Genomic DNA, 15,710 nt, shown 5'->3' on the forward strand with positions numbered 1-15,710 from the left:
AACTGCTGAGTTCTACAGAATTGGAGAAAATTGGTTGTTTCCTTGTATTTCACAGACTGTTGTATCCTTTTAAATGACTTCTCATAAATAAATTAATTTGCAATCTGCAGAGACTCATATTCCTGCATCCGTGCAGTGACTGCGGGTTTTGGATGCAGTATGCCGCAGGGCCCTCACTAGTAATTGGTGACAGGAGCAGCAGTAGCCTCTGAGGATGGGAACATGAATAAAACCCTCCTTAGTGCTGGTGGTGCATCACCTCCCTCAAGTACAGCCATTAAATTGGGTCATATTCAGTTTCATAGCTGCATCTGCCTCTCCCTTCTTTCTTACATTGTTCTATTTTCGAATGAAAAGTGTGAAAGGTAAGTTTGTTTTTTTAAATTGTACTTAAATAGCAACCATTAACAACCATCACTATGCTACATCTTCACTAGTTCCTGTTGTTCTTGGAGTAGATAAAGAACCTGAGCATGGTGGGTAGTAAGTAGTGGGAAACCAATCCCACTTTATCTTCTAAGTGTAAGTTTCTTTCTAAAAATAACATTCTGTTTAGTTGTTAAAACCTGTCACATTTGCATGTTTCCAGTTAGGTCTGATATGAGAAGCCCTGCTTATGAACTGAAGGGTTTTTATTCTATATGTAAAGAAAATATTTTTGGAGTTTTCTAGTAATTTTACATATTTCTAGTTAACTACTTAGGAATAGTGACTAATTAATGCTCTATATCATAGTTGACATGACAAGTGGTATCAAAGAACGCCACTGGATTTTCCACACCAACAAATACAGTTTTTGGCTTTTTGATGGAAACAGCTCCTTGTCATTGACAAGCCTGGCATTTGTGAACATGTAATTTTTACAGTTAGGTTACTGTTGAATCCCCACCGGTCTGGAAATGTACCTTTGCTAAATTAGAGTTCTGTATTGTTAAATGAAGAAGAACACCACTAGGCTTTAGGTTGACCTTAAAGATGTGCAAGTGTGGGGCTGTTTTTGTAGTTCCTCTTTGCTACCCTCTTGTGTGTTTTGATGTCTTATGGTCAGATGGTGCCCTCTTGTGGCACCTGGATAAGACCTTGTAGTTCAGCCACAGAAACTTGATCTTCTAGATAATGAGACCATTTCCAGATTCCCAGTTTAAAAAAAAAACAATATTTGTATGCTTTGCTGATCTGATTTCAGTTAAAATTCTTTTAAGCTTTGAACAGATGAGTTCTCTTAAGTCCCTATTTAAGCATTCTTTGGTTTAGACCTGTTGTAACTTTTTTTTATACAACCTCAAGTCTTAGTGGAAGCTAAGAAATTAACCCTGCACAGACAGAGAGAGGTGGATAGGATGGGGAGTAAGCAGTGTGGGGCCAGAGGATCTGAATAGTTACCTGTCTGGGTACCACAGCATGCAGGGATCACTTCCAATGACCCAGGGACGTACCTGTACAATCCTCTGTGCCTGTGAAACTCTTAGCAAGTGGTATACTATATTAAAATGGTGTTTGTTTAGTTTACCACATTAGAAACATTTTTATATTCTCTCAGTCACTATAGAAATACATCTCCATTTAGAATGTGCTACAGTATTAATGAAGCATCTCAGTGTCTCATTTGTTAAAGTGCTTCTTTATTTTTGTACTTAATGTGGCCATAAGAGTAGAATTAATTATTTAAGTTTGTACCTTTCGTTTGAAAACACTGAAGTTAAATGATACATAAGAAGAGGGATTTACCTCTTTGTTGGCAGGTTTTTCTTGAGTAAAAATGCTTATGTCAAAAATTCAAAGATTTCTTCCCTCCTCTGCCCCTCTTTCAGTTCTAGGTCTCGTTCCAGATCATATTCTCCAGCTCATAACAGAGAGAGAAATCACCCAAGAGTATATCAGAATCGGGATTTCCGAGGTCACAACAGAGGCTATAGAAGGCCCTATTATTTCCGTGGGCGCAACAGAGGCTTTTATCCATGGGGCCAGTATAACCGAGGAGGCTATGGAAACTACCGCTCAAATTGGCAGAATTACCGGCAGGCATACAGTCCTCGTCGGGGCCGTTCCCGATCCCGGTCCCCAAAGAGAAGGTCCCCTTCACCAAGGTCCAGGAGCCATTCTAGAAACTCCGATAAGTCTTCCTCTGACAGGTCAAGGCGTTCCTCATCCTCTCGTTCTTCCTCCAACCACAGCCGAGTTGAATCTTCTAAGCGCAAGTCTGCAAAGGAGAAAAAGTCTTCTTCCAAGGATAGCCGGCCGTCTCAGGCTGCCGGGGATAACCAGGGAGATGAGGCCAAGGAGCAGCCGTTCTCTGGAGGCACCTCTCAAGACACAAAAGCGTCTGAGAGCTCAAAGCCATGGCCAGATGCCACCACATACAGTGCTGGTTCTGCATCACGGGCCTCAGCCGTGTCTGAGCTGAGTCCTCGGGAGCGAAGCCCGGCTCTCAAAAGCCCCCTCCAGTCTGTGGTGGTGAGGAGGCGGTCACCTCGTCCTAGCCCTGTGCCCAAACCTAGCCCTCCGCTTTCCAGCACATCCCAGATGGGCTCAGCTCTGCAGAGTGGTGCTGGGTACCAGGCTGGGACACACCAAGGTCAGTTTGACCATGGCTCGGGGTCCTTGAGTCCATCCAAAAAGAGCCCCATGGGTAAGAGTCCACCAGCCACTGGCTCCACATATGGCTCATCTCAGAAAAGAGGGAGGCTGCTGCTCCAGGCGGAGCAGCCTATACAAAGAGGCAAGTATCTTGTTTCCCCTGTCTGGTTGTTTTTATCTCACCAGCCGGCAGTTTAGTTGCAATGTGATCTGTAGAGCTCTGATTAATGGTAATAAGGTAATCCCATTTCCTCAGCTTTTCATTTAGCAAACTTTAAAGCATCACCCAGGAGACCTTCAGCTTAACTCTAGTTCTCCTACCTTCCTGAATTTGTCTTGCAGCATACAGTTTCTTGAGGCTACTCTGCAATGAGGTTTTCACATTTAAAGTTTACCTTGGATTCTCCCAGTATAAGCCAGAGAACAGTAGAGATTTGTGGGTCAGCCATCAAGAAATGTGGTCTTTACCAAAATGAATGGCAGTTGGAGCTGTTAGACCCTCTAGGACCTACCATCTCCTGTGGTCGATCTGCGTCAGTCCGTCATGGTGAAGAGCTGCACCCTCACACCCTCAGTTGAGGAGACTGGCAGAATGGGAAAGTCCAAGGCTTAGTCCAGGAAGACCTGTTTTAAAATCACAAAGTGGCTGTATGTCCCAGTAGAAGCCAACCAGGCTGTGTGTTAGGAGAGGACATAACAGTGTCTCTGTCTTTCTACCCTGGGGGACACACTGAGTTGGAACTTGAATCTTTTTTATGTGGTTGGATGGATTGGGGTGGCAGAGACATAACAGGGAATTTGTACTGGGACCAGGTTGTTAAGAGGGCTTTACAGAGCAGGTGGTTCCCCTCCTGCCCCCACCTTTTCCTTTTATTAGCATATTCTTTGCTGCCCTGCTGTCCTTTGGTTCTTTTTTGTCATATTAATGCAAACTATAGCATGATCAGACTTTTCCATTCATGGTACAAATGAGACGTTCAGAATCTGTACTTTGCAGCTTTCAGTAAGTCTGCTTTGAAATACAAGTTTTGTTCCTTGCCAGGACTATGAATCTCATTAGAACACTTGGGCATGAGCTCTGCTTTTCCATAAGAATGAGTAGGATGATTTTTGCCCCCTCCCCCAATTAACATGTATTCTGTTTTTATTTGTGTTTTGCAGTATATTTCATACTTAGATCTTCTAGGTGACTTGAAGCAAATTTGAAGTCTCTTTGAGACTTGTATTTCCAAATGTGAGTTGTATAAAAGCAAAACAGTCCAAGGTTGAACATTCTATGTTAACTTTGCTGAAAGCAGATTTTAAGTGACTGAGTGAAGGTTGGATAAGACCTTAAGTTTTTTTTTTCCTAGACCACTTATAGGTAAGTAGGTTTTTGTTTTTCAGTATCCTAAAAATTGCCTTTGCTATTTCTTTTTGTTTGTTTTATAATACACAACTCCATAGACCATATAGTTTTCTCTTAAATGCCAAGTTCATAGATCTGTGAAGAGCAGTTTTTTAGAAATTAATAGAAGGTAACCAAGACTCCTTTCGTAACACTGGAATCCACAAGACATGCTTATTAGAGAAGCAGAATCCTAAGACCGTACGCACATGGTGCTAGTTTATTTTAGATCAAGTTGCTTAAGAAGCCTCTTGTGTGTGTCTCCCTTGTGTTTTCATAACTAGGTATCTAGATGAGCAGAAGACAGAGAATGGAAAGGATAAGGAACAGAAACAAACAAATACGGATAAAGAGAAAATGAAAGAGAAAGGGAGCTTCTCTGATGCGGGCTTGGGTGATACAAAAATGAAATCTGATCCATTTGCTCCCAAAACTGATACTGAGAAGGCTTTCCGGGGTAGCCAGTCTCCTAAAAGGTATAAGCTCCGAGATGACTTTGAGAAGAAGATGGCTGACTTCCACAAGGAGGAGATGGATGATCAAGATAAAGACAAGGGTAAAGGAAGGAAGGAATCTGAGTTTGATGATGAACCCAAATTCATGTCAAAAGTTGTAGCAGGTGCAAACAAAAACCAGGAGGAGGAAAAGTCAGGCAAATGGGAGGGCCTGATGTACGCACCGCCAGGGAAGGAAAAGCAAAGAAAAACGGAGGAGTTGGAGGAAGAGTCTTTCTCAGAGAGATCCAAAAAGGAGGATCGGGGAGGACCCAAGAGAACCGAAAGTGGGCACAGGGGATTTGTGCCTGAAAAAAATTTCCGAGTGACTGCTTACAAAGCAGTCCAGGAGAAAAGCTCATCACCTCCCCCGAGAAAGACCTCTGAGAGCCGAGAGAAGCTAGGAGCCAAAGGAGACTTTTCCACGGGGAAGTCTTCCTTTTCCATTACTCGAGAGGCCCAGGTCAATGTCCGGATGGACTCTTTTGATGAGGACCTTGCCAGGTGAGCTGTAGTCCATCTTGACCCTCAGGGCTTTAGTAGCCTAACCTCTCTCCTTGAGGTCATTCTGGACCGAGGACAGGCCCCTCATGTATTTCCCCCGCTGTCTCATTTTCACTGTGGATACCCTCGTGTCTCTGTTTTCAGTGCAGATGTGTGCATCACTGAGCAGTTATATGTTGGGGACAGGATCATAGCAGTGGTGAAGCATCTTTTTACCCTGTAGTGACTGGCTTTTTTGACGCTGGGTCCCCTCTGCTTCTCTCTTGCACTCTGTTCACCACATTGTAAGCTCCGCTGCCGGCCCCATTCCACCCCCGTCCAGTTGCCTTCCTAAATGTGCTTGAGGTGTCTTTTGCCTGTGGAGCCATGCAGGGTCCATTTTTCCATTCTTAGCTAAGTCACAATATCTGTTTTTACAGGTCTTCATGAAATAATGTAACAGTTTTAAAGTTGGGGCTGGGGGCAGGAGAACTTCAGGAAAGAGTGATGAAGCCCAGGCTGCTTTTTACCTGGTGTAAAAACTGCAAAGCCAGTTGGAAGTCTCCTGAACAGCATTCTAGCCACATCCCACTCTTGCTGCATTGTGTCACTTCACTGAGTGGCCCTGGATGGCCAAACTAGTTGGTCTTTTAAAACACCTTCCTGTTTGTCATCTGTTAAAACCAGCAGAGACCCCCCCAGAACAGAATCACTGAGGTTTAATGCTTCATCCTACCCATTTGTTCCTATTAAATTCCAACGGGGAAAAGGGAAGAGAGAGATCTTGGATGCCTTTTCCCATAGTTATGGTACATTGAAGTTACTTTTTACTTTGGTAGGAATTAAAAAAGGAACTTTACAGATAAATTAACTCTTTTAAAGCACGCTCTTCATTTTTAGGATTTAAACGTTCTGACTTTCTGTGTATCTTGTTACATTGGGCCTCCCTGTGTTTCTTTTTCAGACCCAGTGGCTTATTGGCTCAGGAACGAAAGCTTTGTCGGGATCTAGTTCATAGCAACAAAAAGGAACAGGAATTTCGATCCATTTTCCAGCACATACAGTCAGCTCAGTCTCAGCGGAGCCCTTCAGAACTGTTTGCCCAGCATATAGTGACCATCGTTCACCATGTTAAAGGTGAGTCCAGACCCCAGCCTGCTCAAGCTCCCTTTCCACGTGCTTAGCTTCCTCTCTAACAAGCAGAAGGATGAGTGGGGGAATGAGGGAGTCTATCAGGGATCTTTATCTCATTGATAGGGGCCTTTGAAGCTACGGGCTAGCTTGAAGGAAATTTCTTCCAGGGAGAAGTTTCCATTTTTTAATTACAGAGCTGAACATTATGAAATGCTAGTGGTAACCTGTGATCATGAGAATAAGTAAAATTCATGTGAAGGTTTAAATTGCTTGAAAAGGAGGTATGAAGGTGACTTTCTCAGCCCCTCTGTCTTTTCCTGTCTAGTAGCTAGAATCCTCTAGAGGCTTCTTGTAGATCTTGGGGTATGGATATCTTCCCCACATTATTTTGCCATCTCCTGGGCAAATGGAGGTGGACAGGCTGGGCAATGTCATGTAGAATCTGGGTTTGGGCCAGTTATGGGTTCCATCTGAAATTGGAACTCAAGCAGGAGCTGGTGCTCTGAATCAAAGGATAGTAAGCTCTAGTTTCTCTCTTTGTATCCATGTCCTACAGTGGAAATCAGACATTGGATTTTGTCTGAACCAGCCATTTTTCCTTCTTCTTCCTAATGTTTTTTATATGGACTTGACTACTTTAGTCACATCTCTGTGGTTATAGGTCCATGCACACGAGTTGAATGTTGGGTGTGCCTTTGATAGCCTGATATGTTTTTCTTTGACTCCCCACAGAGCATCACTTTGGGTCCTCGGGAATGACATTGCATGAACGCTTTACTAAATACCTAAAGAGAGGAACCGAGCAGGAGGCAGCTAAAAACAAGAAAAGCCCAGAGATTCACAGGTGAGGACCTCAGCCTTACAGTAGAGGTGGTCATAAAAGTCTGTTCATCAGATAATAAACTCGTCTTGTTTTTGCAATTTGTTAGTTACATTATCAGCAGAATTTAAGGTAGTGCCCTCCAGGCTCTAGGATAGTGGTTGTTTGTAGTGGAAAGGGTATGCTTTGATGACTATAAGTTTCTCACTTTGGGCCGGAGGAAAACAGCCCTTTTGGTATAAATGAACCCTTGTATTCTTGGGAGCTGGCAGACAGTAACCCAAGATCACTGTGAGCTTTCTTTATATAGAGTAGATGTTGTTTCTTTTCTTTTTTTTTTTTTTTTTTTTTTTTGCGGTACACAGGCCTCTCACTGCTGTGGCCTCTCCTGTTGCGGAGCACAGGCTCAGTGGCCATGGCTCACGGGCCCAGCTACTCCGCAGCATGTGGGATCCTCCCGGACTGGGGCACGAACCTGTGTCCCCTGCATTGGCAGGCGGACTCTCAACCACTGCGCCACCAGGGAAGCCATAGATGTTGTTTCTTTAAGCGACCCATGTATTTCATATATTAGTCCTTCCTTTGGAAGAATTTGCAGCAGGTGGGGGCTGGAGGTGGGAGTGCTTATAGGATTATGTCAAAGGGTTTAAAAGCCCAGAGGTTTAAACATTCGGTTGTTGGAGACTATTCATTCAGCAAATAGGGACTTTGTCTAGAAACAAAGTTGGTCTTTAATTATATAATAGTCAGCTCTTGAACCTTTGCAGGAGGTAGGAGGACCATGTTTGCACAGCAGTCTTGGATTTAGGGTCTTTTGGGATTTATGTCATGCCAGGCAGTTGTTTCTCACTTCGACCTCATCCTGTTGGTGAATAATGGGCCATTATATTTTATTTTATTTATTTTTATTGTATTTTTAAAAATACTAAATTTTATTTTTTTGCCTGCGTTGGGTCTTCATTGCTATGTGGCGGGCTTTCTCTACTTGTGGCGAGTGGGGGCTACTCTTCAGTGCACAGGCTTCTCCTTGAGCAGTGGTTTCTCTTGTTGCGGAACACGGGCTCTAAGCACGCGGGCTTCAGTAGTTGTAGCTCATGGGCTCTAAGCACGCGGGCTTCAGTCGTTGTGGCTCATGGCCTCTAGAGTGCAGGCTCAGTAGTTGTGGTGCATGGGCTTAGTTGCTTCATGGCATGTGGGATTTTCCCGGACCAGGGATTGAACCCGTGTCCCCTGCGTTGGCAGGTTGATTCTTTTCCACTGCACCACCAGGGTAGTCCCAAGGGCCATTATATTTTAATTTCCAAGATGAAAACTGCTTTTTGAAGTTAGCAGGGCATAGATAATCTTGATGTGAATTTGAAATTATAGGCACGGCTGTAGGTGAGTCTGTTTTCCTGGCTGTAATGGTACTGGGTGGAATAAGATGTTTTTTCTGTTTGAGTTTGGAAAGTTGGGAGAGAGAGAGAGAGTGTGTGTGTATATGTGTTGTGCGTGCATACACGCGCATGGACATCTATGGGAGAGTGTAAGTATATAAGCAAACAACATAAGTGTAATAAAAAGGAATGCCTCTGATTTGCACCACTCTACTTATGAACTGAGGTGCTATATTCACACTATGGAATGTTAAACAATTTTTGTGTTTTCAATTTTAGGAGGATAGACATTTCCCCCAGTACATTCAGAAAACATGGTTTGGCTCATGACGAAATGAAAAGTCCCCGGGAACCTGGCTACAAGGTGAACTGTTGCTTTGATCAGTAATTCCAACAAAATGAGTGCGTTGGGCATGAACTTGACAGAAATGTGTTTGTTTAAATTACTCTCTACTTAAGTTTGTGTTTTTCTTTTAAGGATGGGCATAATTCTAAAAATGAACTACAAAGGGTTAATTTTTATTAAATGTATCAACAACCTTTGTGAAGTGGTTAGAATATGGTAAATGACCCCAAAGTCTATTGAGGTGAGCTTGAGAAAAAAAAGAGAGGAGTTTTGGAACAAGTGCCCATGATGAGAGAAGAAACTTTTTGTGATATTTTTCTGCTTGTAAGTATTATCAAATCAACTATATACATGCACTATTTCCAACCATGATTTCAAAAAGACATGCATGTCAGAGAAGAGTGAAATATTCATATCTTAACTTAGTAGACTGTTTTAAGTAGCTAGTCCAGATTTTTTTCTAACATTGTACCATATCATGTCGATTACTGTTACTTTAAAGCTAAACATTGCTTTGATAGCCCAGCTACATTTGTAATGATGTGCACGTAAACACTGTTATTAAGAGGTTAAAGCTTGTGTGCAGTCTTTTACTATGAGGTACTAGATTTGGGTTCTTAAAAATCTTAGTATTTCTTGACCACCATTCCCATATAGAGTTGTAATTTAAAATTAGAGATGGCTCTTCCGATGCTGCTGAAACCTTTTCTAAAAATAGTAATTTTTAAGTTTTCCAAGTAAATTTGTCTTATTGGTTGAATGTAATGAGAGGCACTCTTGTACAATCTCTCTTCTCTCCCATCCCCCTTTTCTTTTTCTCCAAGTACCCACCGGCTTTAACCATGTGAAATGGGCAAGGTTTTGAAACATCAGAAGAGATTCCGTCCTCTCTGCCCCACGTAGCCTACTCATTAGAGGTGCTGTGGGCACTGCCTAAGGGAGCTGCAGCTGCATTTTTCTTCTCTCTTTTTTTGTCTTTGGAGGGTACAGAGGCCCCATTCCCTCTGTCAGAAGAAAACCATGTGATAAAATAAACCAACTTACTACCTACCACTCCTGTTAATTAAATTATTTCAACAAAAAGCTTAGTTGTTTGTATAAGTAAAACGTTAATGCTAAGTGAACTACTCATCGCTTTCTCTTTTTAGGGGAGTTTTTGGTTGTGTTTTTTTGTTTTTGGCTGCACTGTGCAGCTTGGGGGATCTTAGTTCCTGGACCCAGGGATTGAACCTGGACCCTCAGCAGTGAAAGCATGGAGTCTTAACCACTGGACCTCCAGGGAAGTCCCTAAGGAGGTTTTACTTCCATGAGACAAATCTTAGTGTATAATGTGCCTGAAACCACATTGCACCTCTGCTCACTGAGATTCTAAAGAGCTGTCGAAAGCCCTTGGCATGATAGTTTGGGGTAGAAGGCCGCTGTTGTTGCTGGGCTCATGCTGTATCTGCAACATACATACCCTGATAGGTTACACTTCCTAGAAAGTTAGCAAAAAAAGGTTTTCTTTTTCTCTTTTCTTCCTTCCTTCCTCCCTCCCTCCCTTCCTTTTTTTAAAATAAACTTTGACTTGGTATTGCCACATTATGAATTCGTTATGCTTTTTGATATGCCTTTTCTAGAGAAATTTAATACAATTAAACATTTTGGAAGGCTGATTGAGTCTCCCATTGTCTGTCATTGGACTCAATACTGAGAGAGAATTCCAAGTAGAGGATAGGCCCAGGGCAGCTGCCACAGTGTAGGTAGGGGAAGATAACAGCATTTCCATTCTTCGTGGTGACTAAGCCTGAGCCAGCCTAACCAACACCTTCCAGAGTTGATTTTGGCCGTCTCAACTTGTTGGCTAGCCCGTCTTTACTGGGCCACAGAGGGAAACAGCAAAGTGAGGTGCGTGTACGTGTGTGTGTAGCATATGCAGAAGGTCTTCATCATTATTTGAGAGAACTGGTTTGGGCTCTGTAGGATCCTCATGAAGCGACTTCTGTGGACCATCCTGCATCCCTCCTGAGCTTGGGCGAGGTGCCTCCCATTCCCAGTGCTTCCTCTGCACCACTCCAGTGGAGTAGAAGCCACGGTTCGTGGGGTGGTTGAGGTGGTAGCCCTGAATCCCCAAAACCTAAATTTTGATTTCTCTTTTGGCAGGCTGAGGGAAAATACAAAGATGATCCTGTTGATCTCCGCCTTGATATCGAACGTCGTAAAAAACATAAAGAGAGAGATCTTAAACGAGGTAAATCAAGAGAATCAGTGGATTCCCGAGACTCAAGCCACTCGAGGGAAAGATCAGCTGAGAAAACAGAGAAAACTCATAAAGGATCAAAGAAGCAGAAGTACGTAAGCCCCTGTCTGTCACCTCATTCAGACTCCTGAGTGGATTTCTTTGTCTGCCCACCATTAGGCTATATGGCAGACCCTCCAAGCCAGAGAGCTTGGGGTTAGGAACGATGGCCACTTGTACAGTGTCTTTTTTTTAACTGTCAGTTAAGGTCCCTAGATTGAAAATAGAACTTTAGCATGAAAGTAGGCATGATCCTTGTCTAAAGGAGGCCTCCTGCGAGATGGGCAGTTAATTTGGCTCTAGGGACAGTGTGGAAAATCATAGGGGAATTCCTTTTGCATTTGTTTTGGCCATGTTCTTTGACATGTCCTTTCTCATCACAAATCTTCTTGGGAAGGTTATGTTTTAGAAATGGCTCAATGTTTTAGAAATGGCTCAAAGTTGTTTTCAGGTAATAATACTGTTTGGTCAGAGAAACAGGGTGGAACTAGATAGGACAAGATTGTTGATCGCCTTTTTTTTTTTTTTTTTTTTTTTTTAAAGAATTGGTGGACATTTTTTTAAATTAATTTATTTATTTTTGGCTGTGTTGGGTCTTCGTTTCTGTGCGAGGGCTTTCTCTAGTTGGGGCATGCGGGGGCCACTCTTCATCGCGGTGCGCGGGCCTCTCACTATCGCAGCCTCTCTTGTTGCGGAGCGCAGACTCCAGACGCGCAGGCTCAGTAGTTGTGGCTCACGGGCCTAGTTGCTCCGCGGCATGTGGGATCTTCCCAGACCAGGCCTCGAACCCGTGTCCCCTGCATTGGTAGGCAGATTCTCAACCACTGCGCCACCAGGGAAGCCCTGATCGCCTTTTAAACTGGTTTCACAGACACTTCCAAGAGAGGTGTTACAAATATTCTTTAAACAAAGGTAGCATTGTTGAACTTCATAAGGCAGTATTTATGCCAAGGTCTTATCTCTATTTACATTTTTGAATGTTCCATGACTTTTCAATCATGTCTCATTAAAGGTAGCACAATTGAAACCCCACACCTTCCTGTAAGAAGCTACACCACTTCTGTGTTTCTGAACTTTATCTAGCAAGCACTTTCATATCCATTTTCTGGTAACAGTCCTTTGAGATAAGTTGGATAGTTAGTAGCTACCTGTTTTGCCCATTTGAAAGATAAAGAAGTAAGCTCAGAACGATTTGTCTTAAGATCACACAGTAACAACTGACATCAAAACTCAGATCTTGGGCTTCCCTGGTGGCGCAGTGGTTGAGAGTCCGCCTGCCGATGCAGGGAACACGGGTTCGTGCCCCGGTCCGGGAGGATCCCATGTGCCGCGGAGCGGCTGGGCCCGTGGGCCATGGCCGCTGAGCCTGTGCGTCCGGAGCCTGTGCTCCGCAACGGGAGAGGCCACAACAGTGAGAGGCCCGCGAACCGCAAAAAAAAAAAAAAAAAAAAAAAACTCAGATCTTCTGTTCCACTTAGTCTACTCTTCCACTCAGTTACTTACACATTATGAGCCTTAGCAGCTTTCAGGGCTGCCCACAGATAAAAATCTGATAATCCTCACCAGGGAATGGAGGTGGGGGTATAGTAGTCTTCAACACTGTTACTGGTGGAAAGGGAGCAGAACCCCTCAAGCATTTCAGGGTTGGACTTGGATGACTGATCCTCATTTCTTTCCCTGGGACACATGCCTCTACCTCTGACTTGTTGTGTAACCTTGACCAAGTCTCTTGCAACCGTAGTATTTTGTGACTGGGGCAAGAAGAAAAATGATAATTATGTCACTTTTCATTGTATATCACACTTCAGTTTAGAAGAACTTTTTCTCATATGACTGAAGAGTGGCTCACCCAAGATCACACAACTAATAAAAGGCAGTGTTGGGACTCAAATATGGGGCTTTCTGGAGTCTTAGGTTTGAAAACCTCTTGAAATGACACTGATTTCTAGGAGTCAAACATTTGAGTTATAAGAATCCTGTGACAATAACTTAGATTTCCCCCTTTTTAAGAGTAAATGCTAGAAGGCACCAGTAGGATTCAAACATGTAAGTCTTTGATCTTCTCGAATGTTTGGGGGTGGGCTGGGGGGTTGCAAGGTACTTTCCTCCGTAGTGGAGGAGGGCAGTGATCGGTTACTGACACAGGCTGGCTTCTCCCTGTAAGTCCTCCTCTACTCCTGGGAGCCAGCCTTTCTGCCGCCTTAGACGTGGTTGGTGCCCTTCTCCAGCACCACATGGCGGACTGGCCCCGACTTCTAGTACACAGACCGTGACTCATCATATTAGTCTGATTTACCCTAGTCTGTAATTTCCCCCAGATGAAGGGAAGGATGGGAAATAACTCTGAGAAGAGGTTCGACAAATCCTGTGCTTAATGACAAAAGCTGTTTGAGCTCACTGGAAAGTGGGGAGGTGGTTTGTGGAGTAGTGGTATAATTAGTCGGAGCCAGGTTTGAATCCAGGCCTACTCAGCTCTGTCACCTGAACTTCCTATCTATAAAATGAGGGAAATAATACTGAATGATCATAATTGCCATTTACTACATGCCTGCTGTGTCAGTGTAGAGTTTTTAATTAAGCACATTGTTTTTTCAGTCTTTAGAGCACTGTCCCAAGACAGGTAGTGTTCTTCTTATGAGAAATAGACCTAATGTAAAGCCGAAACAGATGGTAATATATAAAGCCTGTCCTGGTACCAGATACTCTGTGACTTTCAATACAATGTTAGTTTCCTTCTGCTTTTCTGATTCGTGCACATGTATTAGACTGAGCTGCCAGAGGCCACAGACTATGTTTTGTTGCTCCTTCTGTGTATGTCCCATGTTCATCACAGGCTCGGACATAGATATGTCACTCACCATGACTGACAGAATTGGGAGGAAGCTCCCCAGGTTCCCTGGGTGTGTATGTTGGGGGTGAGTTCGTTTTTCAGGTTACTAGCCTTCAGTGTTTTCATCACAGACACACTCCTGATTGCCCTGTGCTGCTTATCCATGAGCCCCCAGCCAAAGGCTGTACCCTAGAGGCTTACTGATCTCCCTGCCTCTTCTATTTTCAAAGGAAGCACCGGAGAGCACGAGACCGGTCCAGGTCATCATCCTCTTCCTCCCAGTCATCTCACTCCTACAAAGCGGAAGAGTACACTGAAGAGACAGAGGAGAGAGAGGAGAGTACCACGGGCTTTGACAAATCAAGACTGGGGACCAAAGACTTTGTGGGTCCAAGTGACAGAGGAGGCAGAGCTCGAGGGACCTTTGTAAGACCCTGCCCCCTCTCCCTTTCTCTAAGCCCTTACTCCCACCAATTCTAATTATGTTCTTATCAGAATACTAATTTTGTTGCCCTTGATACAAGTAATTCAGTCTAAAGACCCTAGAATCTGTGGTTTCCCAATCCCCAGGCTTTCCATTTTTAGTGTTTTTGTTTGTTTTTTTCCTGTTCATAATCACTTAGCCAGAAAGTCTCTTAGGGCTTCTCTTCCGAACTTCCTCACTTGTCTTGACTCCTGTTGTGTGTAGGGAGGCCCTTATGCCATTTTGTCCTCTGTCTGGACTGTAGACTTGAGATGAATGGAAAGGGAATGACTAGAAACCAGTTGACCAGCATATTGACTGGAGGACAGTTATCTGTTTTGTGCCAGAAAAGTGTTTGAATAGAAGGCAAGGAATTGTTTTTCTCCATTCCTTACATGGTCCCTTTGTTCCTTTCCCCTGTTTATTGCCACAGCAATTTCGAGCCAGAGGAAGAGGCTGGGGCAGAGGCAACTACTCTGGTAACAACAGCAGCAGCAGCAACAACGATTTTCAAAAGAGAAACCGTGAGGAGGAATGGGACCCTGAGTACACACCCAAAAGCAAGAAGTATTACTTGGTATGTGTCTGGGGACAACCAGGAAGGGCCAGGGGGCCTTTGGCACACACAGTAGCTGATACAGAGGCCTTAATCGGTCTTTCCGGAACTGTGATTAAATATGTGTGCAGGCGCTGCACTGGGTACGTGCGTGCTTGTGGGATGGCATAGTGCTGGCAAGGTGAGTTCTCTAGAGAGGCAGTCCTGACCTTGAGAGCGCTATCTAAGACATTTATGGATCCCAGGGTAAGAGGGGAAAGGTTCCTCTTGCCTTTTTAGTCGGTGACATTGTTTTACTGCTCACCCACCCTAACCTAAGCCTCCCTCCAGCCTTTATGCGAGGGATAGAACCATAACCTTCCCCTGAGGCTGCAGTTCCACCCTGTCGCTCCCCAGCACAAGATTGACAGGAAAGACAGCTCAGGATCTCTTTTTGAGGAAGGGGACCTGCCTCCAAAATGAAACACCACTGGGGCTTCTCTCTTCTAAGCTGTTGGTCATTGTCAGGTACCAGGCACCATCTGAGCCTCTCTGCCTCTCAGGTTAGGGCTCTTCTAAGCTGAATTACCTGGCCAGTGAGAGCTCTTTCGGCTTTGCTCAGCAGCAGGCTCAGATCCAAGCAGATGTGACTCTTGAGTGTTGTAACCAAGGTCAGCTTGCAGCTGAGTCTCCTCATCACCCCTGAGGACTGGCATGGAAACAGGAAGCTAGGAAACAGGTTGCTGTGTAAATCACTGTGTATAGCCAACTTCACTTTTCTAGGGCTGCTGGTAGCTCCTTTGGGACTCCTAGAGGACCCTTGAACCTATATCTAGGGAAATATTGCCTGGGCCCAGGATAGGTACTGGAGTGGGGCTGCTTAAGGGAAGGATTAAAGGCCACACAAAGCCCCTTTCCCTGCCCCATCTGTCCCCTGAAGGAGCATTGCCAGCCTGATTCATTTAGGCTAGTGAATAAGCAGCTGGC

At 44.1% G+C, this 15,710-nt stretch overlaps 1 protein-coding gene across 1 annotated transcript in view; it reads left to right on the top strand.

The window, feature by feature from the left end:
- Positions 1-15,710, top strand: part of THRAP3 (thyroid hormone receptor associated protein 3) — a 75,830-nt gene that overhangs the window by 57,712 nt on the left and 2,408 nt on the right. The window contains 9 exon segments of the mRNA XM_032625465.1: positions 1,812-2,673; positions 2,676-2,719; positions 4,249-4,962; positions 5,906-6,078; positions 6,808-6,919; positions 8,551-8,635; positions 10,760-10,947; positions 13,956-14,151; positions 14,622-14,765. Coding sequence (XP_032481356.1) covers positions 1,812-2,673; positions 2,676-2,719; positions 4,249-4,962; positions 5,906-6,078; positions 6,808-6,919; positions 8,551-8,635; positions 10,760-10,947; positions 13,956-14,151; positions 14,622-14,765 — 2,518 coding nt within the window.

The sequence above is a fragment of the Phocoena sinus genome, chromosome 1 (assembly GCF_008692025.1).
Source record: "Phocoena sinus isolate mPhoSin1 chromosome 1, mPhoSin1.pri, whole genome shotgun sequence".
NCBI lineage: Eukaryota > Metazoa > Chordata > Mammalia > Artiodactyla > Phocoenidae > Phocoena > Phocoena sinus.